Here is a 27,978-nt window from a genome sequence, read left to right as displayed (position 1 = left end):
AGCTGCTTCCTGTGAGCTCTCCTGGCTGCTCCTTGTGGCACAGTAACTGCCAATTGTATATACCAGTTAGATTTTTCTTTATTTTACACTTCACTTCTATGAGAGCATCCCCCCTCGAAAAACAAAAATCAGGATAAGTACCCCATGAAAATAAACCTGGGGCACGATGGCACCAAAGCCACATGCAGATCCCCGAGGGGGGCGTTGCCCTTTCCGCTCTGGCGCCCCCTGCTGGGTCTGCATTCGCCGGAAAGCGCTCCCGACGGAAGCTCCCTGCCAAGTCAAAGAGTCTGTCCACACGCAGGCGTACGAAAGGCGTTGTGATGCCTTGGATTGCGACTGCCCTCCTGGAGGGGTGCATGGCCTCTGCAGGCATTTCTACTGTCACACCACGTTAGCTGCGGAACCGCAGGGCAGAGGGTAGAGCGAAGGAAGTCAGTTCTTCGTTGTGGGCCACCCGATGGAGTGTGGGTTCAGAGGCGCTGCGCTCAATCTTGGGCAGAGTGCGCTGGAGTAACTCAATGGTGGCTAAGATCTGGAAGAATGGAACGGAGGAGTTGGATCAGAATCGTGCCCCAGCACACTTTAGCTTAGCAGAACTCTCCATTATGGTTTCCTGAGCTGCCACTCTAAAACAACCAGACAGTGCCTCAGAGTACGTACAGAATTCAAATATGCAAAGAGAATCTCCACTGCTTTATTTCAGAGAAGCACGTTTCTGCATCTTTAGGCTGCAAAGATTAGCTTGTGTGAAATCTCCGGTATCCAAGGGGGCTGACATATGATTTCTGGAATTCAGGGAATGGGATTGCAGGGCTGGACGTAACTAGTCAAAGTACTTTGAACATTAAGGAAATATATCTAGATCTGCTTAATGTGCACATTGCATACAGGGCACAGAATCTAGATGCGGATCTTCATTTAAGCCACGTTTGCAACTCACCTCCCTGCAGGGTCTGCTTTCAGAACTAGCACCAAATGACATAAAAACAAGATAAGGCTGCATCTGAGCCTGTGAAAAGTTCCCGAGCCAATGACTTCACAATCAGGGTTTTCAGTGGCAAGGCATAGATTTTAACTGGATTTGAATCCGGGGCCTTTTCGGAATACCAGCAGAACACTTCATGTAACTCCAGCAAAATACCAGCAAAACACTTCATGTGCATGCTACAATTGTACAAAAGGTGGGAGGGGACAGAGAATTCCGCTTCTGTAGCATTTTAAATTTCACTTGCTAAAAATCACATTTCTAGATTCCAGAACTGTGAAGACACATTTGTGAGGTGAGTGCCTGTGAGAAATCTCCAAAGACAGAAGAACTGCTATGTAAAATTTCCAAAGGCCATCAGTGGGTAGAAGGCCATTTCACTCCATTTGCCTCTCCCCATGACCAGTAGAAACAAAATAAAATTATGCAAAATTATAAACCTTGTAGGATAGATGATAAAACAAAAATAAAAAACAGGCCAGGTTGCTTCATATGTATTTAGAAGGGTTTCACTTTCATTGGTGTAGAACATAGGTGTCAAATTCGCGGCATCATGCTGGCAGGGGATTATGGGAACTGTAGTCCATAACATCTGGAGGGCTGCGAATTTGACACCTGTGGTGCAGAATTTGGGTGTTGAATCTTGGGCTCATTCCGCACATGCAGAATAATGCACTTTCAAACTGCTTTCAGTGCTCTTTGAAGCTGTGCGGAATGGCAAAATCCACTTGCAAACAGTTGTGAAAGTGGTTTGAAAACACATTATTTTGCGTGTGCGGAAGGGGCCATAGTTTCTTTCATAGCTCCAATAGCAAAGTATTTCAGCAGCAGCCTGGGCTCATCTATAGGACTAGGCTTGGAGATTCGGGTGCACCGAATCCCAAAAATTGGCCTGAATCGGTCCTGCCTAAATATTCGCAAATCCGAATGCAAGGCATTCGGGGGTATTTTTTGGGTGTTTTGGCCTGCTGGGGGTGCATTTTTAAAGCTAGTAATGCCAAAATTTCAGGCTATCACCTGTAGACTCTCCAGATGATACCACTCAGGTTGTGTGAAGTTTGGTTTAGGGGTTCCAAAGTTATGGATCCCCAAAGGGGGTGCCCCCATTGTTTCCAATGGGAGCTAACAGGAGATGGGGCTAACCCTTTTACCGAATTTCTAGGGTATTGATCAAGCCTAATAGGGACTGCTGCTCATTTGAGGAGAGTGGTTAGCTATGGAACTGGACAGAACTGTTACAAATAGTTTGTCTGCTCTCCCTAAAATTTGCTCTGAAATTATTTTTGAGTGGAACACAGGGCATCTTGGCACTTAATTTCCCTAGGGTTCTAAAGTACTCACTTCTCTATAAGGGAATATGAGAAGGGAGACATGGTTGCAGTATAGCTGCTGAGAAAGTGGAAAGAGAGAACATTCAACGTATTTGAATTGAGGGTCACCCAATGAAGGCTCACCCCCCCCCCCCCACATAAGATCTGCTACAAAATACACACTTATGTTATGAAACTCACTGTCACAAAATGTGGTCTCCAGTTTTGACGGCTTTAAAAGGAACTAGAAACTGCCTCTACACATGGATGCTTCATTCAGATACCCTGGGGGATGTTTATTTGTTTCATTTATGATGTGCCTCTCCTATTGAGGATCCAAAACAGCTTATATTGTTCTTCTGTTCTCCATTGCATCCTCAAAACACAACTCTGGCCCTTTCTGCACAAACCTTTTAAAATGTTTCGAGGCAGGAAATAAAATGTTTCCTCAATGGAATTCCAGATTGTTTCTCTCGCCCACCCCCTTACATCCCCCCAAAACATTTTTTGGGGTTTTATTTTCAGTCTCGCAATGTTTTGAATGAGTCCCCTTTTAAAATGATTCTTGGGTCTGAAATGTTTTTGAGATATCTTTCCTTGCTGTGCGATCATACTTAAGGCATCTTATCTTTCTTGATGCCGTTTTCCACGCTTCTGTGCCATCTCCGCCACGGTGCCATTTTCTTGCATCCCTGAGCTCATGCCATTTCTCCTTGCCTGTTTTTTTTGGTCATTTCTGTGTGTTTTTTTGGGGGGGAGGGGCAGTAAAATCTTCGAATCATCAATTACACGTATCCAGGTGAGAAGCACAGAAGCATCAATTCTACAAATAACTTAAGAAACTTCAGATCCTCTGAAGTAAAATCTTTGAAGCATCAATCTTCGAAATCTCTGAAGTAAAATCTTCGAAGCACCGAAGCATCAATTCTACAAATAACTTAAGAAACTTCAGATCCTCTGAAGTAAAATCTTCGAAGCATCAATTACACGTATCCAGGTGAGAAGCACCGAAGCATCAATTCTACAAATAACTTAAGAAACTTCAGATCCTCTGAAGATGCCAGCCACAGATGCAGGCGAAATGTCAGGAGAGAATGCTGCTAGAACACGGCCATACAGCCCGGAAACCACACAGCACCCAAACTTAAGAAACCCTCACAGCAGCCATGAATCGTTTCAAGGGTGTGTGTGTGTGTGTGCACAAATATTATAGCAAAGAGTGGTGGTGGGGATTGAAACCATCTTTGCAAACTTTTAGATGATTTGTGTGGAAAGGCACTTCTGCGCATGCCTGACTAGAAGAAAGTCGTGCTTCGGGTCTCTCCCGGCTGTATCAAAGAAAAACCCAGATAATTGAAGAAAATACTGATTATTCACAGTGGAATCTATATAGATTGAAGAATAAAAAGATTCAGGACAGCTGTGAAGGTCAGAAAAGCTGGTGAGTGCTTTATTTTTCTTGGAAAAGCTAGATAAATAAGAACCATGCCACCAAAGGATTTAGGTACAAAACAGGACTTGGCAGAGTTCATCTCTGAGATGAAGGGCACAATTAATACTTTGGAACAAACAGTCCAAAAGAATTTGCTGGCAATGGGTAATGATTTGTGTGGAAAGGGTCTCTCTGAGGTAGGTTAGGTTGAGTGTGTATGACGGGCCCATAGTCAGCCAGCAAGCTTCCATGACAGAGCGGAGATTCGAACCATTGTCTCTCAGATCCCAAGTCCAAGACTCTAAAGCACTATGCCACACTAGTGTATGCACATGCACTGAAGAAGAAGAAGAGTTTGGATTTATATCCCCCCTTTCTCTCCTGCAGGAGACTCAAAGGGGCTGACAATCTCCTTGCCCTTCCCCCCTCACAACAAACACCCTGTGAGGTGGGTGGGGCTGAGAGAGCTCCGAGAAGCTGTGACTAGCCCAAGGTCACCCAGCTGGCGTGTGTGGGCGTGCACAGGCTAATCTGCTCACTGCTGCTCACTGACAGTCCCATCCACATATCTAATCCCCTTTTCAAGTCATCTAAAGCAGTGGTCAACATCTTGTGACAGCATTTGGTCCCCCTGACATCTTGGGAAAGCGTTTGGCCTTCATGCTCTCCTTATGAGCTTACTGGAAGAAGAAGAGTTTGAATTTATATCCCCGCTTTCTCTCAGAAGGGCTTACAATCTCCTTTCCCTTCCCCCGTCCCCAACAAACACCCTGTGACATGGGTGGGGCTGCGAGAGCTCCGAAGAACTGTGACTCGCCAAGGTCACCCAGCTGGCATGTGTTGGAGTGCACAAGCTAGTCTAGTTTGCCAGATAAGCCTCCACAGCTCAAGCGGCAGAGCGGGGAATCAAACCTGGTTCCCCAGATGAGAGTGCACCTGCTCTTAACCACTACGCCACGCTGGAAGATGCTGTCATAAATGTAATTTTTGGATTTGAGTCTTCTCACCCGCACACAGACTCACCTTGTGAAAGAGAGGTCTTTCCTCACGCTTGAATTTAAGGCAGTCAGACATCAGCCTGCGCATGGCTTTGGGGCAGTTGCTGGGCACCTTGCTTAAGTCAGGGGACAAGTACCCCCGGCCAACCATGAATATAATCTGGAAGAAGACACAGCCATATGAAGAGGGACCACTATTGAAGCTCCCCAGCCCACCCGGCACCTCTCTGCTTTCAACCCAAGATTATTCCAACTTTCCTCCAAAGAGCTGAGGGGCGTACAAATAGCTCCCCTCCCTCATTCTGGTCCTACAACAATCCTGTGAGAAAGACCAGGCTGAGGGAGCATGGCTGGCCCAATTTCACCCAGTAAGTTTCACAAAAAAAGGGGGTGGATTTGAATTCGTCTCCCAGCTTTTAGTCCAGCACTCTAACCAGCAAACATGTCCCAGAGAGACAGGGAATCACAGCAAACCTTGAACAATCTTTCACTAATACAGAATGGGGGCAGCTGTCAGAAACACAGCTGGTGACACAGACCATCAGACAGTTCAGAGGAAGATGCAAGACAGTAGCGTAGCTACAAGCGGACCAGGGGGTGCGCGTTGCAAAATTCAGGTTTGTGGTTTTTGTATTTTTTAGTGTTTTTCAGTTTTTTGCCTGCAGAGGGCGCAGTTTTTAGCTTGCACAGGGGTAGGGAACCTTTAACACTCAAAGAGCCATTTGGACCCATTTTCCACGGGAAAAGAAAACACTTGGAGCCGCAAATAATTTTTGACATTTAAAGTAAAGATAACACTGTATATATTGGGGTTTTTTTTACCTTTTACTCCGCTCATTCTGAGAAGCGTATGGATGCGTCCGCCCTGCTGCCTGCAGAGCGGGCAAGGATGGGGCCAGCAGCTTGGCCTCGCCGGCCGCCGGGAAAGTGCCCGCCCCGCTCCAATGGGGCGGGTGAGAGGGGAAGCCCGTGGCGCAGAGCCCAGCCGGCCATGGGCAGTTGGTGCGCCTGCCCTGCTGCCTGCAGGGCGGGCAAGGATGGGGCTGGCGGCTCAGCTCGTGGAGCCACAGTGCAAGGGCAGAAGAGCAACATGCGGCTCTCGAGCCGCAGGTTCCCTACCCCTGAGCTAGCAGCACCAAAATTTCAGGGATTTTCCAGGAGACCCTCCTGATGATACCACCCAAGCTGGGGGAGGTTTGGTTCAGGGGGTCCAAAGTTATGGATTCCCAAAGGGGGTGCCCCCATCCCCCATTGTTTCCAATGGGAGCTAATAGGAGATGGAGGCTACACCTTTGAACCAAACTTCACCAAACCTGAACCAAACCTGAACCAAACCTCGGTGGTATCATCAGGGGAGTCTCCTAAAGATAGCAATTCTGGTGATGCTAGCTTAAAAACTGCACCCCCTGCAGGCCAAAAACGGAAAAAAACACTAAAAATACCCCCAAAACCCCCGAACATGGGAGAGGGCGCGCGCGCAACTCAGATCTTGCACCAGGCTCCATTTTCCCTAGCTACACCTCTGCTGCAAGATGGTACCACATAAGTATTCCTGTGCCGGAGCAAAGGGCCCCGCACCTGTTCCAGTCCTTCCTTACCTGGTCTCGGTTGTTGATGTGACTGTAGGGAAGGGTCCCGGTGATCAGCTCGTAAAGAACGACTCCGTATGAGTAGACGTCGGACTGGAAACTGTAGGGGTTGGGGTCTTGCATTCGAATCACTTCAGATGCCTGAGGGGGCCAGGAGGGGGGGCATTAAGATCTAGGCCTTGGAGTAAGCCAGCGATGGTGAACCTATGGCACGGGTGCCAGAGGTGGCACTCGGAGCCCTCTCTGTGGGCACGCGCGCACAGAGTTTGTCATGTAGGGGGCAGAAAATCACCCCCCCACACACACACACACATCTAGGCTGGCCTGGGCTACTGAGCACGACGTCCGCGCACCGCGGTGAGCAGGGAGGACTCGGCTGGCGGGCCTGGTGCCTGTGCTCTGGGTGGCTGCTACCTGAGGGGGGTGGGCGTAGAAGAGGCAGAGATGCTAGAGAGGCACAGAGCAGTGCACAAAAAGGCTAGAGCAGGCTGGCCCCTGCTCGAGCGGGTGGGGCGGAGGAAGAGGAAGCCAACCGTTTTTTTTCTAAACCAAAATTTCACCATTCAGGTTAAATTGCCGTATTGGCACTTTGCGATAAATAAAGTGGGGTTTGGGTTGCAATTTGGGCACTAGGTCTCAAAAGGGTTCGCCATCACTGGAGTAAGCCAACCATGGCTCTCATTCTGGCTTCAACCTCAGCCCACCCCAAATCTGCTCCGGCTCACCATCCAAAGTATGGAGCCGCTGGGCTGTTCCACTTGCTGTGAGCCGCTCCAGCGAGTCTTCACCGTGGCCAGGCCGAAGTCGCCGATCTTTACCGTCAGCCCCTCATGCAGAAAGATGTCTGAGCGGGACAGGTGAAGGAACTTCTCATGAACTTCGGTGCAGGTTTATTTACTAATCAATTTGGTAATCAGCATCAAGCTGATCAAGAGAGCCAACATGGTGCCGTGGTGAAAAGCAGGTGGACTCTAATCTGGAGAACAGGTTTGGTTCCCCACTTCTCCTCTTGACTGGTGGGCTCTTACCTGGCGAACTGGATTTGTTTCCACACTCCTATGTTCCTGCTGGGGGACCTTGGACTAGCCACACTTTGTCCAGAACTCTCTCAGCCCCACCTAGCTCACAAGGTGTCTGTTGTGGGGAGAGGAAGGGAAAGGAGTTGGTAAGCCCCTTTGAGTCTCCTTAGAGGAGGGAAAGGCGGGGCATCAACACAAACTCTTCTTCTCCTGGAGGGTTTCACAGCTCTGTGCCATGTTGAAAATGTACCCTTTCTTTCTGCCACACAGCAAACGACATCAAATAATACAATTCTACAGTTTCCATGATGATACCCCTGACATTGTGGATGCTCAGACTGCTCAGGGAGCCAGATCCAGCAGCCTGTCTCATGCAGTGGCCAACCAGTTCCTCTGGAGGTCTAACAACAGGGAATACATACCAAGAGGAGCCCTGCTAAATCAGACCCGTGATCCATCTAGTCTAGCGCAGGGGTCTGCAACCTGCGGCTCTCCAGATGTTCATGGACTACAATTCCCATCAACCCCTGCCAGCACGGCCAATTGGCCTACCTGAGCACCTGCATCTCGTTCTTGAAGGCCTGCACCTGCTCGCTGGTGGGGTTGGTGACCTTGAGGATCTTGCCTGCAACATCCCCAATTGGCCATGCTGGCAGGGGCTGATGGGATTTGTAGTCCATGAACATCACGAGAGCCGCAGGTTGCAGACCCCTGGTCTAGGCACGTCTCATACAGTAGCCATTAGCAGAAAGGAACAATCCAAATTGGCACACTAACCTGGACTTACATGTTAATAGCAATAGTAATAAAAGATTCAAACATCAATTTGTACGAAGTTATTATTTCAATTATATTTCATGGAAACAATTAACAATAAGACAAATATCCGAACACTAACCCTATTCTAATCTCAAGTTCATGGTATTCATAAAGTGCAATACAAATCAATATAAAGTGCCAGTGTCAATAGAACAATATCCATGTACACATTTTATGATATCTTCATATATCTACCAACAGGTCTTTATAAATATCCTCCAAGAATGGTTGTTATCATTGTCCCATTAATTATCCTGTGTGTATCAAAAGTCCATGTAAGACTTCAAGCCCAATACATTCCAAGGAATATATATATTTCCAATTTCATGTGATTCCCATATGGAACTTCACAGAGGAGCTCATATATCCGGTATTTTAAATCTTGCTTTTAACATGTAATCTTTTAATTTGCTATTAACATGTAAATCCAGGTGAGTGTGCCAATTTGGATGGTTCGTTTCGGCTAGTGCTGCTTGGCAAGCTAGTATCAACCTTGTTTCATACAGTAGCCAACCAGTTCCTTGGGAGGGCCAAAAACAGGGCACAGTACGTCCCCCCAACGTTGCCTCCTGACACTGGGATTCAGAGGTTGACTGCGTCTGGATGTGGAGGTTCCCTTTAGGCACCAATGACAAGACCTCTCCTCCACATCCTCTGCCACTGGGGACCCGTCCCACTCTATCTCTAGCAGTGGTGTAGGAGGTTAAGAGCTCGTGTATCTAATCCGGAGGAACCAGGTTTGATTCTCCGCTCTGCCGCCTGAGCTGTGGAGGCTGATCTGGGGAATTCAGATTAGCCTGTACACTCCCACACACGCCAGCTGGGTGACCTTGGGCTAGTCACAGCTTCTTGGAGCTCTCTCAGCCCCACCTACCTCACAGGGTGTTTGTTGTGAGGGGGGAAGGGCAAGGAGCTTGTGAGCCCCTTTGAGTCTCCTGCAGGAGAGAAAGGGGGGATATAAATCCAAACTCTTCTAGGCAAGCAGCTGGAAGGCAAGGATACTGTTGGATTTGAGATCTCGGTGGATTATGTTCTTGGCATGAAGATAACTAAGAACACAGAGAGAGGTTTATCAGCATCTGTAATGACTAGCAAGTAGATCATACATAGACATAGGCACCTATGTAGCCTTTCCAGCAGTCCTCCCAATGGTGCATGTGCACGCACGCACGCACGCACGCACACACACACACACACCCTGCATGTCCTGAAGAGCCATCATAACACTCGTTCATCTTCGTGGCTTCCATGCAGGCCCACATGGGGCGGCACAGGCATAAGCTCATGTCCATGCGAGCCTGAACACTTGATTAACAGCAACCACAGGTAAGCGCCACCTGGTTTTCCGCCCATCTCGAGCTCTGGCACTCACTCCATGCCCTGCGCCGTTTGCCGGGCCACGTCGATCCGCTGCACCATCTCGAGGGGCGTCTCTTGCACGTGCAAATGCTGGTAGAGGCTGCTGCCTTCGCACCACTGGGTGATGATCGCAAAGGTGGGCCGAGTCATGAACCCCATGAAGAGCAGGATGTTCACGTGACGCGTCTTCCTACAAGTGGGGAGGCGCAAGTGTCAGAGGCCAGCTCGAGTGACACCCCACCCACTCCTGATCCCTTCTCCCTAACTGGGTGCCTCTTTCCAAAAACCTGCCCAACCTTCGGCCTACCTGAGCACCTGCATCTCGTTCTTGAAGGCCTGCACCTGCTCGCTGGTAGGGTTGGTGACCTTGAGGATCTTGACTGCAACATCCCCATGCCAGCGGCCCTGGTAGACGGTGCCGAAGGAGCCGGCGCCGATGCGCTTCAGCAAGGTTACCTCGTTGGAAGGGACTTCCCAGTAATAGCTTGAGTCCCGATAGTTCAAAGGTTTCTACAGAAAGCAGGTGAAGACAGAACCAGGAATGACTTTTGGCTCCTACACCAAAGCTTCACCGCTCCCCAAGCATCTTGCTGAACCAGCAACACCTTATGAGTCCCGGTCACCGTGCCCAACTCCAAACCATAGCCCACCATCCAGTGGTGGGATTCAAAAATTTTAGTAACAGGTTCCCAGGGTGGTGGGATTCAAACTGTGGCGTAGCGCCAATGGGGTTGGGCAGGGCACGACAGCCGTGGCTGGGAATTCCGTGGGCGGGGCATTCCTGGGCGGAGCTGTGGCAAGGACGCAGCTGCTGTGCCGGTCCTTGGGCGGGCAACGAATGCACACAGGCGCAGGCTGCCACGCACGCCGGTGCACCTCCTCTAGACTGCTTCAAGTTCTGCGCGCTACTGCTGAGAGGAGGGGCGGAACTAAGGCAAAAATCACGTGGCAAAATCACCAATTAGTAACCCCCTCTCGGCACACACAAATAATTAGTAACCTACTCTCGGGAACCTGTGGGAACCTGCTGGATCCCACCTCTGCCACCATCCCCTTCCAGTTTCACAGGACATCCTGTTACCACCCCCCCCCCACACACACAAACATTTGGTGGCCGTTTTAAAGTACCGCCAACCCAGTCCTTCCCCCAAATGGCCCTCCCCCCCACACCTGACACTCACAAGCTTCTTTTTGTCTTCAACTGGAGTTTTGCGTTCCCTTGGGGGCTCGCTGGGGGACTTTTGATGTGGGGAGCGCTGTCCTGGTGAAGCAGCAACAAAACTTGGAACTGGGGGGGCTGGTAAAAGCAGTTCCGGCCCAGATGGAGCTGTAGCAAAAAGAAAGACCTGAAAGCCAGGAAAGCCACTGCCAATCACAATAGATAAGTCTGGCCAACCTACAAATGGGTCCAGAAGAATTACAACTAATCTCCTGATGAAAGCTTTTTACTGCTATGGGAAGTGGTAATAGGGTTACCAGGCCAAGCAATTGGTGGGAGGCTTGGGGGAAGAAACACGGTGGGAGGCAGCATTGTGGGCATATGACAACATCACTTCCTGGGAGAACCTGGAAGTGGTGGTGGGTAGCTCTAGCAACTGCTGGAAACTCTATGATAAAACTACTCCAAGTGGCAACAAACGATGGGAGTTCGGGGCAGGGAATCCCCTATAGAATCCAGCGTATTGCTGTTTACGCGGGCTTTTCTCAGTCTTGGCTTAATGTCAGAATCCCAAAAACACACACAAGCTCTTGTTGAAGAACAGCAGCTTTATTGATTCGGGATCTTCCCTGGCCAAAGCCAAGACTGAGAAAACCAGCGTAAACAGCAATAGTTAAGAAACTGGCAGCCCCCTCCAGCCTGGGAAAGTGCGCCTAAAAGTAAGTGTAAGGAGATAACAAGAGATGGGCAAGAAATGACCTTGAGCACCACCTGGAAATATTCCACATTCTACAGCAACAGTGAAAGGCAGTTAGAAATGCAGTTAACGCCTACCAACCACCCCCGGTGCAATGAAACAGCAGCATAAGCAAAACCCCAAACTATGACATTGTGGAACGGGAACTTTACATGGTAGCAAAATGGAGCCTCCACGATCAGAGGCAACATATATTTGATTACCGGAAGCTGGTGGCAAACAACGGAATGCCCTAAATGGCACTGGGCTGGCCACTGTCCGGAAAATGAACACAGGGTGAAATGGAACTCAATTTGATCCAGCACTTGGCATGCCGACTTCATGGGCCATAGAAGACAACTGTGTCCTACCTCCTTGTCCCATGCCCCCCCCCCCCCCCGACAGTCCAAATGTAATGGCATCATTGGGGCAAAAACTGTACTTACGGGCTAATCTGAATCTTGCTTGATACATCCTCCCCAGTGGTGTAGCACCCAGGGAGTGTGGTGGAGCATCTTATAAGCATTTTATTGTCATTGTGCACGCACAACGAAATTTACAGCAGCATTCCTCGATGCACACAATTTCGGACTCATACCCCATCCTCACTTTCCCCTTCCTCCACCCATCCCTACACAGCCCCAAACACATCAACACGAAGCCGCAGAGTTTAGCATAGCCACAGTTCTAGAGTAGAAGGTGTCTCTAAGCCTCTTTGTCCTAGTTTTGATGGACCTGTATCGTCTGCCGGATGGTAACAGTTCAAAAAGAGTGTGCTGGATGAGACGGGTCTCTCAGAATATTTTGGGCTTCCTTTAGGCTTCGGGAATTATAGAGTTCTTCCAAGGAGGGGAGAGGGCAGCCGATAATCCTCTGTGCAGTAGTGATCACCCTTTGGAGCGCCTTCCTATTTGCCACTGTGCAACTGGAGAACCATACACAGATGCAGTAGGTTAAGACACTCTCTATAGCACAGCGGTAAAAGGACACCAGGAGTTTTCCATTCAGTTGTTGTTTGGGCGCACGCCAGTACATGACCTTTGGGGGCATTCCAGGGGTGTGGCAGGGGCGCAGGGCACACACGTGCCCCGGGTGTGGTTCGCCCTGATCCTCCCACAATTCTTTTGCCGCTGAATACTTCCCGCTTGGTGCCAGGGAAAGGTACCCTAACCGACCTTTCTGCTCCTTCCCCAATTCCCTGCAACGCAAAGGGATCCCCACATACTCACACACACACACTATATTTGCCGCTTGCCCCAGGAATCCTTACCATCTGTGTTGTGGCTTCTGCTGATGAACTAGAAAAGAGAAGAGAAGTGTCAGAGCCCAAGGGTGGAATCTCAGGGATTTTAACGGCAGTCTGCCGATACAGCAATCAGAGTGTTCCGACTAGAATCTTGGAGATCTGGCTCCAAATTTCCACTCTAGGTTTAGATACCTTTCCTTTTCCACTGGATTCCTGCAATCAACTATGTGTTGCGAGTTCCGTCTTGGAAGCTTAATTTTCTGGCATGCGTGGACCCAGCTGGGATTAGGCTCGCATTGTATGGGGAGAGGATGTTCATACTGTGTTCTGTTCTGGTCGCCACATCTCAAAAAGGATATTGAAGAGATAGAAAAAGTGCAGAGAAGGGCAATGAGGATGATTGAGGGATTGGAGCACCTTCCTTATGAGGAGAGGCTGCAGCGTTTGGGACTCTTTAGTTTGGAGAGGAGACGTCTGAGGGGGGATATGATTGAAGTCTATAAAATTATGCATGGGAGTAGAAAAAATGTTGACAGAGAGAAATTTTTCTCTCTTTCTCACAATACTAGAACCAGGGGGCATTCATTGAAAATGCTGGGGGGAAGAATTAGGACTAATAAAAGGAAACACTTCTTCACACAACGTGTGATTGGTGTTGGGAATATGCTGCCACAGGAGGTGGTGATGGCCACTAACCTGGATAGCTTTAAAAAGGGATTGGACAGAAATTATGGAGGAGAAGTCGATCTATGGCTACCAATCTTGATCCTCCTTGATCTGAGATTGCAAATGCCTTAGCAGACCAGGTGCTCAGGAGCAGCAGCAGCAGCAGCAGCAGCAGGCCATTGCTTTCACATCCTGCACGTGAGCTCCCAAAGGCACCTGGTGGGCCACTGCGAGTAGCAGAGTGCTGGACTAGATGAACTCTGGTCTGATCCAGCAGGCTAGTTCTTATGTTCTTATGTCTCTGCCCCTGCTAACCATTTCCTGACCTGAAATGGCCCCAAGAAGCTGCTTTTTGGCCCCATTAGGGAAACCTCTGTGTACCCATTGCAGCACATGAAGCTCCCAACAGCTGCTTGAAGTTGGGAGAACACCATGGGGGGGAAGGCACATGCACTTTCTCCCTACGACCATGGTCCCGATCTGAATCGGGACCCACGCATCTGGCAGTTTCGGCCCAGAACTGGGGCAGCAAGGAAGTGTGGAGAAACAAAATGTGTGGCAGCACCCCTGCTATGGAGCATACTGGGTAATCCTGGGCCATTCTCTCTCTCTCCCTCCCTTGCAGCCTCACCAACATCACAAGGTTTTTAGGGGAATAAACAGGGGTAGGCAGAACAGTTCCTATTGCCCTTTGCTTCCTGGAAGAAAGATTAGACGTTCGGATTAGAATCTGGAAGACTTGGAATCAAACCCACCCCCTGGGATGAAACTTTCTGCGTACCCTTGGGCTAAGGGTTGATGATGTTATGAGTCATATGATATGGGGGTGTGTGTCATATGATGGAACATTCCTCCATGCCAGCCATTCTCAACCAGGGTTCCCTGGTACCCTGGGGTGCCGTGAGCATGTCACAGGGGTACCGTGGCAACACTACCGCCCCCCCCCTCATTTTTGTGGTGTCTCCCACTGGTGCCAGCAAGGACATGGACCTGGCCCATGGGGCAGGGCCAGCCACAAGGTCAGCAGCCACCCCCCCCAGTACTTCCCTTCACTCTGGGAGGGGAAGGTGGGGTGTGTGGCAAGCAGGGGCAATGGGAGGGGAAGAGTGAGATATGAAGAGTGAGGTCAAGGGTACCCTGACCTCGAAAAAGGTTGGGAAACATTCCTCCATGCCCTACTTGGAAGGGTGCCTTAAAGAAATATTCAGTCATACAAACCCTCACCTGAAGTGGTCCAGCACAGAACTGAGTTTACCACTCTGTATGAAGTAGGCGTTAGCCCCCTCTAGAGACGGTAGAGGAAACCTTGTCCAATAGGAAAAGGCAGTGCTAGATAAGCCTGAGTCTTTTTACTAGTTGGGTAATGGGGAGAGAAGTGGAAAGCAGTGACTCTTACGAAAGCAGTTACGAAAGCAGCTACTCTTAGGACAGATGGTTTCTGAAACGTGGTTAACTCCCACTCCCAAATCCTCGCTTTAGAAGAGTCATGCAGGCATTCCCAGGGGACTGGACTGGATTTGGGCAAAGAAGTTTCAGCTGCAACCAGACTATTTACTGGACTTCACACAAACTTGGGAAATACAAGCATATTTCTGTGTGTCCCTTTGCGAGCAGATGTCCCAGTGTGCCATAGTGGTTAGAATGCCAGGCGAGGATCTGGGAAATCTGAATTCTCTCTCTCTCTCTCTCTCTCTCTCTCTCTCTCTCTCACACACACACACACACACACACACACACACACACACACACACACACACACACACACACACGTACACGTACACGTACACACACACACACCCCTGCCATGATATTTGGTGAGTATGCCTGGGCCAATCAAACGTAGCAAGCCTTTATTGGCATAGACAACAGCACAACAATAATAAAAACAGATTAAAAAGCATATACAATACAGGGAATAAAGTTAGGTCGAAGGAAACCTACTGGCGTTTAGTAATTTCCAGGAGAAAGTCTGCCACTATCATACAGAGAGAAGGATCGGGATTGTCCCAACAAGTAGCGTAATCTAATTAAATCAGGGAGATGGGGTAAACGTAAAGGAATAAGATTCACATACTTGGATCTGATTTCCTTGAATCTGAGAGTGTAGTAATTGGTGGGCCAGAGATTCAACTGAGCCATCATTACATGGGCACAATCTTTTAGACCTGGGCTAATCACGGCAAATGGCACGGCTCTGAGGTAGAGCATCTGTTTTGCACACCAAAGGTCCCGGGTTCAATCCTGAGCATCTCCAATTTATAAAAAAAATCATGTATGGGGTGATGAGAAACTCCTCTGCCCAAGTCCTCAGAGAGTTGCTGCCAATCACAGTGGGCAATCCAGCAACAAGTTTTTACCTGCGCTAGATGCAGTGTGCTCCCTTCCGTCCTACTACATCAGTGATGGTGAACCTTTTCGAGACCGAGTGCCCAAATTGCAACCCAAAACCCACATATTTATCGCAAAGTGCCAACTCGGCAATTTAATCTGAATATTGAGGTTTTAGTTTAGAAACGCGTTACTCGGGAGTAAGCTTGGTGAAGCAACTGTGCAACACTTCGAATGGGTGAATCACAACCCTAAAAGGGTTTACTCGGAAGCAAGTCCCATTACCAGCAACCAAGCTTACTCCCAGGTAAACGATTGCGCCCAGACCAGCCTAGATGTGCGTGTGTGTGGGGGGTGATTTTCCTTCCCTCCACTTGACGGACTCTGTGCACGCGTGCCCACAGAAAGGGCTCTGAGTGCCACCTCTGGCACCCGTGCCATAGGTTCGCCACCACTGTACTACATGTTCGGCAGTGAAAAATCCAATTTCAGAACAGAACCTGTCCATGCAATTTGAATCCTGTTGAGACACTGGGCCACACCTTGTTTTACTGTCCTCATTTTGTATCTTTAAGGACTAGCTTACTTCTACCAGTACTAGACAGGACTTCATGTAGTTCGGGTTTGCAAAAAGAAAACGTTTACCTGCCAAATAGTAATCACTACATGTAACTTTGACAACAGCCAACTTCCTATCATATGTCATTAAGAAGCATGAATAATCCTCTTGGAGCTGAGGAAAAGGGTTGGAGCATTATTATTGCTTGTCTTGTTTCCTGACCTGTATCTGAGTCACATAACTTTGTAATTAATGTCTAACAAAGGTTGACTGATAGATTGAGTAGGCAATTCTGATCTTGACAGAAGAGGATCTGACTCTGCAGAAGGCAGCTTGATGTGCTTTGCAGAGGGACTGTGACAGAGGAAGAAGAAGAAGAAGAGGAGCTGGTTTTTATACCCTACATTTCTCTACCTTTAAGGAGTCTTAAAGCGGGTTACAACCACCTTCTCTTCCCCTCCACACAACAGACCCCTTGTGACACTGATGCTGACATCTGACATGCTTCCAAGCAACACTGAGGCTGCTTCTGTTGGCCAACAGCTTCGGGACACATCGTATGGCTTAAGCCAGTGGTGGTGAACCTTTGGCACTCCAGATGTTATGGACTACAATTCCCATCAGCCCCTACAATTGGCCATGCTGGCAGAGGCTAATGGGAATTGTAGTCCATAACATCTGGAGTGCCAAAGGTTCGTCACCACGGGCTTAAGCTATCTTAATGGAATGGGATAAGCTTTAAGTTGCTATATTCACAATAATATTTCTATGTATTTCTATGTACTTCTCTAACTTGATATTTAAAAATCATGAAAGGTCATTGTTTTAAAGCACTAAATTAGTTCAGTTTAGCAGCGGTGTAGTGGTTAAGAGCAGCAGTGGGGAGCAGCAGTGGCGTAGTGGTTAAGAGCAGGTGCACTCTAATCTGGAGGAACTGGGTTTGATTCCCTGCTCTGCCGCTTGAGCTGTGGAGGCTTATTCTGGGGAATTCAGATTAGCCTGTGCACTCCCAGACACGCCAGCTGGGTGACCTTGGGCTAGTCACAGTACTTCTGAGCTCTCTCAGCCCCACCTACCACACAGGGTGTTAGGTGTGAAGGGGGAAGGGAAAGGAGTTTGTAAGCCCCTTTGAGTCTCCTTAGGAAGAGGATGTTTCTGCACAGGCAGCGAGTGGGGGTGCATCGGCATAAATTATGCCGATGCACCCCCCTGGGACCGTTCGCACAGACAGTCCTGGTAGGGGCGCAGGCGAAGGTGCAGCCTTCACACAGGCTGCGCCTTCCCCAGCCGGCTTACCTTCTCCTGCTGGCTGCCATCTCGTTGTGGAGGCCAGGGGACCTGCCCCCCCTGGCCAGAGCGACAGTTCTGGAGACGGATGCCAGGGGGGCATGTCCCTTGGCCTCCACAACGAGATGGCAGCCAGCAGAAGAAGGTAAGCCGGCTGGGGAAGGCGGGAGGAAAATGCCGCCTTTCACCTGCTGCCGTTCACACGGCAGCGGCTGGAAGGCACCACTTTTGAAAGTGGCGTTTCCGCACTACTTGGGTGGCGCATTGCAGCAGCGCCTGCTGTGCAAATGCCTCCCCGTGCGGAAACAGCCAGAGAAAGAGGGATATAAATTCAATTCTTCAATAATTATATTCAACCATATGTAATTTTTATAGGGTTTGGCTCCTATGGGCAGGACAATGACATTTCATTACTGACAAAGTGGGATTTATGATCCACAAAACAAGAAATAACCGGGATACCTGTATGTATGTGTGAACCCACATCTTGATGAATGTGTGAACCTGTTACAATGCTTCAGCGAACCTGACTTGGAAACTGCACTTTTATTCTGTTCTTTGAGGTCCTGTCTGTGATCCATTTTGTGATGATCCATTTTGGATGTATAATACTTATACCTCTATGATTTGCACTGTAGGTGTTTATATGGATGCTCTTTGTTAATGTTAAATACAAGTCATCGTTTATAGCCACTGCATAGCGGTTTTGGATTTTTCTCTCTCTTGATATACTGGTTCAATATAAAGCAGCTTCATTCTCTCCACCTAACCTATATCGCAGGGCCGTTGCGAGGAATATATGTGCTATCCAGAACGCCTTGGAGGTGGAGCAAGATTTTAAGAACATAAGAACTAGCCTGCTGGATCAGACCAGAGTCCATCTAGTCCAGCACTCTGCTACTCGCAGTGGCCCACCAAGTGCCTTTGGGAGCTCACATGCAGGATGTGAAAGCAATGGCCTTCTGCTGCTGCTGCTGCTGCTCCTGAGCACCTGGTCTGCTAAGGCATTTGCAATCTCAGATCAAAGAGGATCAAGATTGGTAGCCATAAATCGACTTGTCCTCCATAAATCTGTCCAAGCCCTTTTTAAAGCTATCCAGGTTAGTGGCCATCACCAGCATATTCCAAACACCAATCACACGTTGCGTGAAGAAGTGTTTCCTTTTATTAGTCCTAATTCTTCCCCCCAGCATTTTCAATGAATGCCCCCTGGTTAACAGATGTTTTAACAGATGTTCCTGTGGGGAAAGACTGCAGAGCAGAGCAGGTGGTTTTTCCAAGGAGAAAGTCCTCACCTCAAGCATGCTGCTGTCCACGGGACTGGTAGTGCTGACCATGTGAACGTTCGGGGTTGACGTGGAGCGATGCCGTTGGAGCAGCTGCCGGTCGCCTTGAATACTGGGGAAGGGAAAGGCTTCTGGGCTGCGGAGTGGCTGCTTGTGTAAGCTGGAAGGGAAACGGCAGAATCCGCACTGTGAAGGTGTCAGCCCAATTCTCCGGGCAACACAAGGACAGAGAGATCTCCCCTTTCTTGGACGTGGTTACACTCCCCTTGGAAAGCCGGGTTCACTGCTGGGGAGAGCTGCTTGACACAGCACTCGCCTTGGAAAATCAGGCGGCTGCGGTGGCTCGGGCCGCTTTTGCCTGGCGTCACCTGCACCTGTTCCTGATTCAGTCAGATCTAGCCACAGTGAGCCATGCCTTAGATACATTCAGACAAAGGCTCATTCCGCACGTGTAGAATAATGCACTTTCAAACTGCTTTGAGTGCTCTTTGAAGCTGTGCGGAATAGCAAAATCCACTTGCAAACAGTTGTGAATGTGGTTTGAAAATGCATTATTTTGCGTGTGCGGAAGGGGCCTGAGTTACTGCAATGTGATCTCTCCTTGGGGCTACCCTTGCTCAGAAACAGCTGCTAGCACAACATGTGGCTGGGGCTACACGACTGAGAGCACGTGACCTCGATAACACAGCGACAGCACTGGCTACCAATGCACTCCTGAGCCCAAATCAAGGAGTTTGTTTTGATATTTAAATCCCTACATGGCTTGGTTCCAAGGTATCTGAAGCGCCATCTTTTCCCATAAGTTCCTGACTGGGAATTAAGACTGCAAGAAGAAACTCACTGGACTCTCCCATCAATTAAAGAAGCTCCTTCGGTAGGTACATGACATAGGGCCTTCTCAGCGTTGGCTACACAATTATGAAAGGACCTTCCAAGGGAGGTGTGCTTGGACCCCTCACTATCTTTGGGAGGTAGCTGAAGACGGTTTTCTTCAGGACAGCATTTGACTAGTTTGGGGTTCTTTTCTTAATGTTGTGATTCTGATATGGGTTTGTTTTTTTTAAAATGTATCATATGTATTCCTGTGGTTTTTGCTCTGTTTATATTATAAGCCGTGAGTTCTGGCAGGTAGAAAGGTGACTAATAAACATTTTGTATTGTTGAAGGCTTAAACATTCAAAATAACAACCAACAAAAATTGGATAAGCGGAGCTATGCAGAACCAGAGTGATATCTGCTTGCCTTGCAAAATTCAATACACATTTTTCTTTAAAAGGAAGAAATTGGACCTTTCCTTGAGTTCGTCATTTGCACTGGCTACCATGATCATAGCACCTGTCCTTGTTCCACTCCCCAAAGGTGGTTTTCAGGTTTACCCTTTACAATCATGATGACTAGAAACTCATCAAACATATTTAAATATTTTTGCTTGACTTTATCCAAAATGTGTTGTGGGTGAGTCTTGGTCATAGTGTCATTTTTCCTTCTCATGTGGCAGGGTTCAGCTAGCACTCTGCCTCCTGTTCCAGATCTCAAACACACTAAGGCAGACCCTATTCTTCTTCCTCACTAAGCAAGATTTGAAACTCTTCCTCCAGTTTGAGCCTTCCAGGCTAGCCCAATCTGATCAGACCTCAGAAGCTAAGCAGAGTCGGCCCTGGTTAGTATTTGGACGGGAGACCCCCAAGCAGTTGTGGGATCCAAACATTTTAGTAACAGGTTCCCATGGTGGTGGGATTCAAACAGTGGCGTAAGGCCAATGGGTCTGGGCGGGGCACGACGGAGGCGTGGCCGGGCATTCCGGTGGCGGGGCATTAATAATTTCTCTGTTACTGTAAAAAACTCTTACTGTAAAAAAAATGTTCCTAATTTTCAGCTGGTATCTTTCTGTCCATAATTTAAACTCATTATAGCAAGTCCTATCGCAGTGATGGTGAACCTTTTCGAGACCGAGTGCCCAAATTGCAACCCAAAACCCACATATTTATCGCAAAGTGCCAACTCGGCAATTTAATCTGAATATTGAGGTTTTAGTTTAGAAACGCGTTACTCGGGAGTAAGCTTGGTGAAGCAACCGTGCAACACTTCGAATGGGTGAATCACAACCCTAAGAGGGTTTACTCGGAAGCAAGTCCCATTACCAGCAACCAAGCTTACTCCCAGGTAAACGATTGCGCCCAGACCAGCCTAGATGTGCGTGTGTGTGGGGGGTGATTTTCCTTCCCTCCACTTGACGGACTCTGTGCACGCGTGCCCACAGAAAGGGCTCTGAGTGCCACCTCTGGCACCCGTGCCATAGGTTCGCCACCACTGTCCTATCGTCTACTGCCAACAGAAACAACTACTTCTCCTCTAATTGACTGCCTGTCAAATACTTAATACTTTCAAATACTTAATTTTGTTTGTAGAAATCAAAAGAAGGATACTTTCCTTAAACCAGGAACTTTACCATATTTCTAAAACATGTTTTTAAAACAGCCCAACAGGGAGAATTATCCCGTTTTCTACCTTCGCTAACCAGCCACATAGGAAACAACAGGACTTTATGATTTTTGGACCTAATGGAATTTCTAACGGAAAAGCAGATCCAATTAGTAACCCCCTCTCGGCACACACAAATAATTAGTAACCCACTCTCGGGAACTGGTGAGAACCTGCTGGATCCCACCTCTGCCCCCAAGGAAGTCCAGGGTTGCTACAAAAAGGCAGGGAATGGCCAGCTACCTCTGTTGGTCTCTTGCCTTGACCTGAATAGCCTAGGCTAGCCCGATCTTGTCACCTCTTTGAAGCTAAGCTGGGTAGCCTTCGATAGTGCTTGGCTGGGAGATCACCAAGGAAGTCTAAGGTTGTGGCGCAGAGACAGGCAACGGCAAACCACCTCTGCTCATTTCTAGCCTTGAAAACACATTGAGTGGTTGCTATAAATTGGACACAACTGGAGAGCGCCTTCTATCACCACATTCCTTCAACTCAAGTGGCCCTTCCATTGGAGGAAGGGTAATTTAATTTGGGGGAAGGCGACTTAGAGGACGGGCGTATCCACCCTTCTGGAAGGCTTTGGGGATGGAGTCATGGCTCTCCAGGAAACTCTGCAATTCCCAGCGATGTCCACCTTACACTCTGAGGTCCAACATGATGCTCATTCAAGTCCCGTTTGGTTCCATCCCACCCCATATCATGGACAGCCCCCAAATTGGTGGATAAAAGCAAGGCCTTACCTAGACTCTTGAGGGGTCATGGGGTCATAATTAGGCTGGGCTGGGGTAGTAGGGACACTCTCTTGCCACAATGAGGGATCTGGCCATGGGTCATACCAGTATACACTAGAAAGAAGAGAAATAATAGTTATTGCAACTAACTTTTAAAAGTTTGTTCTCCCATCCATCTGAACATCTTGCCTCGCTTCTCCATTCCAGCTAACTATTTACATCTCCTACATGATCCCAACCTGAGAAGTGCTGTTACCTTGGCCAGATGCAATGTTCTCCCCTCTACTAGACGATGTAATAGAGAGTGTCACATTTCCTCTATTGATAGAACTTGCAGCTGTAACCTTGGTCTCGAGGAAACTGTTCACCATGTTCTCCATCATTGTCCTCTATATGAAGCCGAGCGGAAAAATCTCCTTTTATGGCTGGATTAGGCAACTCTGCAGATGCTGCCAAAACTCTGTTCCTGCTAGACAGCAACTCTATTGCCACTCTGGAACCAAACTGCCAGATTTCTGTGCGCTGTCATTACGATACGCTCTCAAATGCTTACCAATTTTAATTCAACGGTTTAATGTTTTAGTTTCTTCATGCTGCATGTCTAAACAGATTTTTAAAATTAATTTAATTCCCAGTGTATAACAGATATGCCATTAAAGGTTTCATTTCATTTCAACTAACTTTTTAATCTTTTGTCATCCAAATCCAAAACCTTTATTGGGCATAAAACCGGTGTGTCATGAATTCCAAACACAGTAAAAAGATCATTATTACACAACTTGCAGTACACAGAGTAAAAATGTAGCAACAGCTTCAGAGATTTCAGCATTAGAGTTATTTAGAAGCTTAGCCATTTTTACCTTATCAGAAAGAAGCATAAATCCTGTTGGTAGTACAGTTCTCAAATCGGTTCTGATGTTGTTATATTTTGAACAGTGAAGCAGAATATGAGAAAGTGAATCAGTTGTATCAGGACAGAATCGACAGCAACGCTCATTTTGTGGGATATTAGAGAAGCGACCTTGGAGATGTACTGACAGAAAAGAGTTACACCTTGCTCTAGTCATGACCCATCTGCAATTATAATTAACAAGATGTTCCAGGTATATAGCAGGGCTAGATTGCTGAGGGATAATCCCAAAGAATATTGGAGAGCAAGAGCTTTGCGCTTTGCTCAGGAGAAATTGATATTCTTGATCAAATAATCTAGACTTTAAGTGATGGTAAATCTCTTTTGTCATAATCAACTGTATTTTACCTACTGCTTGGGTTTTTTTTTTCCTTTTGGTAAACAGTCACCAATTGTATATAAGTACAATAATGATTATATTAGTGTCGCAAATATTCCTTCTTGTAAATACCATAGACTATGTAATATTTCTTATAGTGCTTCTAGTACTCTGATTATAGATTATGTAACATTTTGAATAGTGCTTCTAGTACTCTTTTGTCTATATATATATACTATGGTAACGGTACCTTGAAACTGATGTACCTTGATTTTGTACTACTGGTCGCTGGCTGTAAACAAAATGACTTGACTTGACTAGTTATTACAAGAGGAATGCTGTCCAGGGCATTCAGCAGAACTCCAGAGTTATTCCCAGAAAACCGGGTAGGGGGGTGGGCAGAGCAGCCCGGAAGACACTCACGGTTTATGTGCAGTAGTTAGACCAACGCAGACCGTAGGGACCTTGCTGCTGCAATGTTCGTGGAATTTGTAGCCGCAGGTCTGGCAGCGGAAGCCGTAAAAAAGGAACTTATGGCAGAAGTCGCAAAATGCTAGGTTGAAGTATGTCTTGCGGACCTGCCCAAAGAGACAGGATCACAGTCAGAGGTGGAGGAAAGCGTGCAGAAAACCACGACGGGTTCATGCACAGATGCAATTAACGGGAACAATATCCACTGAACCCAAACTCAGGAGCAAACAATGACAAATGCTAACCGCTCAATATCACAAGAGAGAGAAAAACGTCCCTAGCTCCCGTGTGGGATGGCGCTGACGGACAGATAATGTTGTCTTATCAAAATATCCACCTGTGTCAAACACAATACCGTAACCAAGTGGAAGGTACAAGGTTGCTGGTCAACTCTGATTCTCATTGGTGACCTCGTCTTCTTTTCCTCTCAGACTTTGATATGCGGCTTCCCTGTATTACAAACCTTGTGGTTCGTGGAAACAAGAGATTTGTGTACTACATTATATACGGTGCTAATCTCTAGCCATTCAGTTGTAATTCTGTATTTTTTTGCATCTGTGTATGTGTTGAAAGGCTGCTTTACAACTATGTGCTTTGTTGTTTGACGCACATGATAATTTTGATATAAGATGCTGCTTTTGAACTGTTCAGTATTTGTAATTGTTTGCTTCTGAGTTTGGGCTCAGAGTACCTTCTTGGAGTGCTCAAAGGATTGTTGGTGGGCCAGTGCATGCATGTGGTGAAGCTGAAGGGAAAATAATCTTCATTATTTCAGTGTACCTGAATAATAATACACTTGAAATGTTTGGCACAGTCCAGGAAGACCTTAACTAGAGGTGCAAGGAAACCGGGCCTACCTAGTTATTTTAAAGACTGGGCCCAGACAACCTGATTAGTTTAATCTTAAGGCAGGTTCCACAACATGATGTCCATTGGTGTCATGGCACCCGCGGAACCTTTTCTGGCACCCACCAAGTGTTTTCAGAAAATGGGCAAGACCAGGTGAGAATTGGCCCAACAGGCCTCCTAATTGGCTGTGGTTGCTGTGTCAGAAGTTGATATCCTGTTAAGAAGAAATTTTGCCTGCATTGTTGAAAGGTCCTGGTAGAGTTATGCATTACCTCTGTGGTTGGCTCCACCTCTTGTGGCAGCCACTTTGTGACTGGCTCCGCCTCTTCTGGCAGCCATTTGGTCTTTGTGCCCACCATCCAGTGTCAGAATTCCAAAGATAACCACAGGCTCGAAAAGACTGGGGATTCGTGTCAGAGGTGGAGCTACCAGGGGGCTGGGGAGTGCGCATTGTACCGGGCATGCACCTGGGGCATGGAAAATCACCCCTGCCACCCCCACAGCGCCCCCCCCCACACATATCTTCGTGAAACAGTGCAGGCTGGAGAAGCGGCCTGTTCCCTTCAGGCTGAAAATGGCCTGGTGAGAACTACACTTCCCAGGAGACCTTGCGAGCCCCAGGGTCTCATGGGAAGTGTAGTTCCCACCAATCCATTTTCAGGCCGCTTTTCGAGGCTGAACTAAGGTAAGGGGCGGGGTGGGGAGACAGGGTGCCACGAAGGTGAGGTGCGAGGGGGGCGCGGAAAACACAGAGTGCGCACCGGGCGCACTCTGGCCCAACTACGCCTCTGATCCCTGTCAAGGTCTCAACTAACATTTCACTTGTGTTCAATTAACAGAGAAAAATACAATCTTCGGAAAGCGAAATGTCAGTTTTAATCTGATCAAAAGAGTCGGGGTTTTGCCCTCATGGCATGTGGCATTAAATCTATAGGACAATAGGGTGATAGATCATCTTTTTCAGTTTGGATTCCCCTATGAGCCATGGATGCATGGCCAAATCACCCCTTAGTTAACTGTTTCCCCAAAACCAACAGTTTTAGTGAGAGGAACCTTGGAAAAGAGGGATTGGAGCAAACGTGCTTTTGGGGGCAAGAATCTCTCAAGCAATGACAACATGCAAAGGAACTCACGAAATTGTGCATAGTGAGTGGCACATCTTCCAGAACCTCCACAGAGAGCTCAGCCCCTTCCAGGTTGACCAGGTCAGTGTCCCAATCTGTAATAGTCTTTCGCCTGCAGAGAGAATGGCCTTAGATTTGACTCGAATGCAGCCCAGCTGTCCCCCAAGGCCTGTGTCCCTAGCCGTGCAATGGGGAGCATGCTTCTGCCACTGGAAACATGAAACAGGCAAACTCTATGCTGGGGATCATTAGGAAAGGAATTGATAATAAAACTGCAAAGATTGTCATGCCCTTATATAAAGCCGTGGTGCGACCGCACTTGGAGTACTGTGTCCAGTTCTGGTCGCCACATCTCAAAAAGGATATTGAAGAGATAGAAAAAGTGCAGAGAAGGGCAACAAGGATGATTGAGGGACTGGAGCAGCTTCCCTATGAGGAGAGGCTGCAGCGTTTGGGACTCTTTAGTTTGGAGAGGAGACGGCTGAGGGGGGATATGATTGAAGTCTATAAAATTATGCATGGGGTAGAAAATGTTGACAGAGAGAAATTTTTCTCTCTTTCTCACAATACTAGAACCAGGGGGCATTCATTGAAAATGCTGGGGGGAAGAATTAGGACTAATAAAAGGAAACACTTCTTCACGCAACGTATGATTGGTGTTTGGAATATGCTGCCACAGGAGGTGGTGATGGCCACTAACCTGGATAGCTTTAAAAGGGGCTTGGACAGATTTATGGAGGAGAAGTCGATCTATGGCTACCAATCTTGATCCGCTTTGATCTGAGATTGCAAATGCCTTAACAGTCCAGGTGATCGGGAGCAACAGCCGCAGAAGGCCATTGCTTTCACATCCTGCAGGTGAGCTCCCAATGGCACCTGGTGGGCCACTGTGAGTAGCAGAGAGCTGGACTAGATGGACTCTGGTCTGATCCAGCTGGCTTGTTCTTATGTTCTTATGGAATTCCCTCCATCATGACGATTACTCAAGTTGGGACCTCCCGCTTATAGTCCATATGCTCTGTCTCCAAATTAAAGCCCCTCTCCTCTACCACTTGATATGACAATCTCCTATATGCAGGGCATTTTTGGATAGAGGGAGCAACCAGTCTTGTTTGCCCATGGCCTGGAATGGTACAACCAAGACAGGTGGACCACCACAGTGAGGGCAAAACTGGAAGTATCCTCATCAAATGCAAGCTGCAGGCTAGTGCAGCCTCAATTTGCCTTGCGGCATGCAGAGAAGGCAGAAGGTGGTTTAACCCTTTAACTGCCATGCAGTTTCATAATGCAAAATGGGCTCCGCCGCTATATGCATTTTAAAGGTCCCCTTTGCCTTGACTGGAGTCGCTCACCCTCCGCCGATTTTCCGGTAGACGACACAGCAGTCCTGGTTTAGCCCACGCACCTTCAGGGCCTTGTCCAGAGAGCTGTAGACAGTCGTACCTGGCCGAATAGTCACCTGAGAGGAACAGGGAAGTAGCGGAACAGGTAAGGGAGGAGTTGACCTCCTGGCTGAACTGTCTTTCCATTTTACTCACGCAGCCTTATGACTCCTTAGTTTTGACCACCCCCCACCCCCCCCGCAAATTTTAGCTATGGCTCAAAGTCCAGCATGGCACCATTCAATTCTACAACCTTACACTTACTTATTCTATTTATACTGGAGCTGGGCTCTGGCCAGCTTACATACAGAATTAAAACCACAATATCAATATATAATATAAACTAACTCTCAAAACTAGTATCTACAATGGTGGACTATTTAATAAAAGATCCCAGCCTAACATTTATTTCATTCCTCCATCCTGACATAATTTCTATTTATCAGGGAGAGGAGGAGGGCGTTGGAAACGTGCAAGATGAAATGTATAGGATTGCCAATAAATTGCAACAACTTACGAATGGCCTAAAAAAATCTGATTTGATTTGGGAACTTTTTGGAGCCATGGAATTTTTAAAATTAGTCTCAGTTCCCCTACCAGTAAAAGGGGAGTCACAGAAATTCAGCTGAGTGTTCTATCAATCATGCTCAGGGGACTGCATTTCTCATCACTGGCAAAAACAGACCGGCCTCTGGGCACTCACCACTGTTCGCTGCTGATTAGGAAGATCCACTTTGATGGTGCCCCGGCCCTCAGCCCCGGCCCTCCCTCCGGGCCTTTTCTTCCGAGAGGCGCCCAGCATGGCTGTCAGGCTGTTGGTAAATGGCAGGAACCCCCCACTTTTTCCCCCTCTTGAAGAGTAGGGGTCTGGAGAGGGCGAGCTGAAGCCATTAGTCAGAGAGTCAGAAGAGTTCTGGTTGCGCCTCATCCAGC

At 47.8% G+C, this 27,978-nt stretch overlaps 1 protein-coding gene across 1 annotated transcript; it reads right to left on the bottom strand.

Annotated features, from left to right (window-relative positions):
* Window positions 1–60: 60 nt before the first annotated feature.
* On the bottom strand, window positions 61–27,978 carry ARAF (A-Raf proto-oncogene, serine/threonine kinase). Its single transcript, XM_048490234.1, has 15 exons — window positions 27,749–27,978; window positions 27,016–27,122; window positions 25,673–25,775; window positions 23,643–23,797; window positions 22,000–22,104; window positions 18,791–18,941; window positions 12,680–12,707; window positions 10,696–10,841; window positions 9,822–10,024; window positions 9,528–9,704; window positions 9,158–9,204; window positions 7,043–7,161; window positions 6,327–6,458; window positions 4,754–4,888; window positions 61–535 (listed from the first exon to the last, which is right to left on the bottom strand). Exons 1-15 carry the CDS (start codon window positions 27,971–27,973, stop codon window positions 395–397), a joined length of 1,974 nt encoding a protein of 657 aa, XP_048346191.1. The 5' UTR covers window positions 27,974–27,978; the 3' UTR covers window positions 61–394.

The sequence above is a fragment of the Sphaerodactylus townsendi genome, linkage group LG03 (assembly GCF_021028975.2).
Source record: "Sphaerodactylus townsendi isolate TG3544 linkage group LG03, MPM_Stown_v2.3, whole genome shotgun sequence".
Taxonomy (NCBI): domain Eukaryota; kingdom Metazoa; phylum Chordata; class Lepidosauria; order Squamata; family Sphaerodactylidae; genus Sphaerodactylus; species Sphaerodactylus townsendi.
The sequence above is the reverse complement of the archived record's forward strand: the minus strand, read 5'-3'. Positions and strand labels throughout refer to the sequence as shown.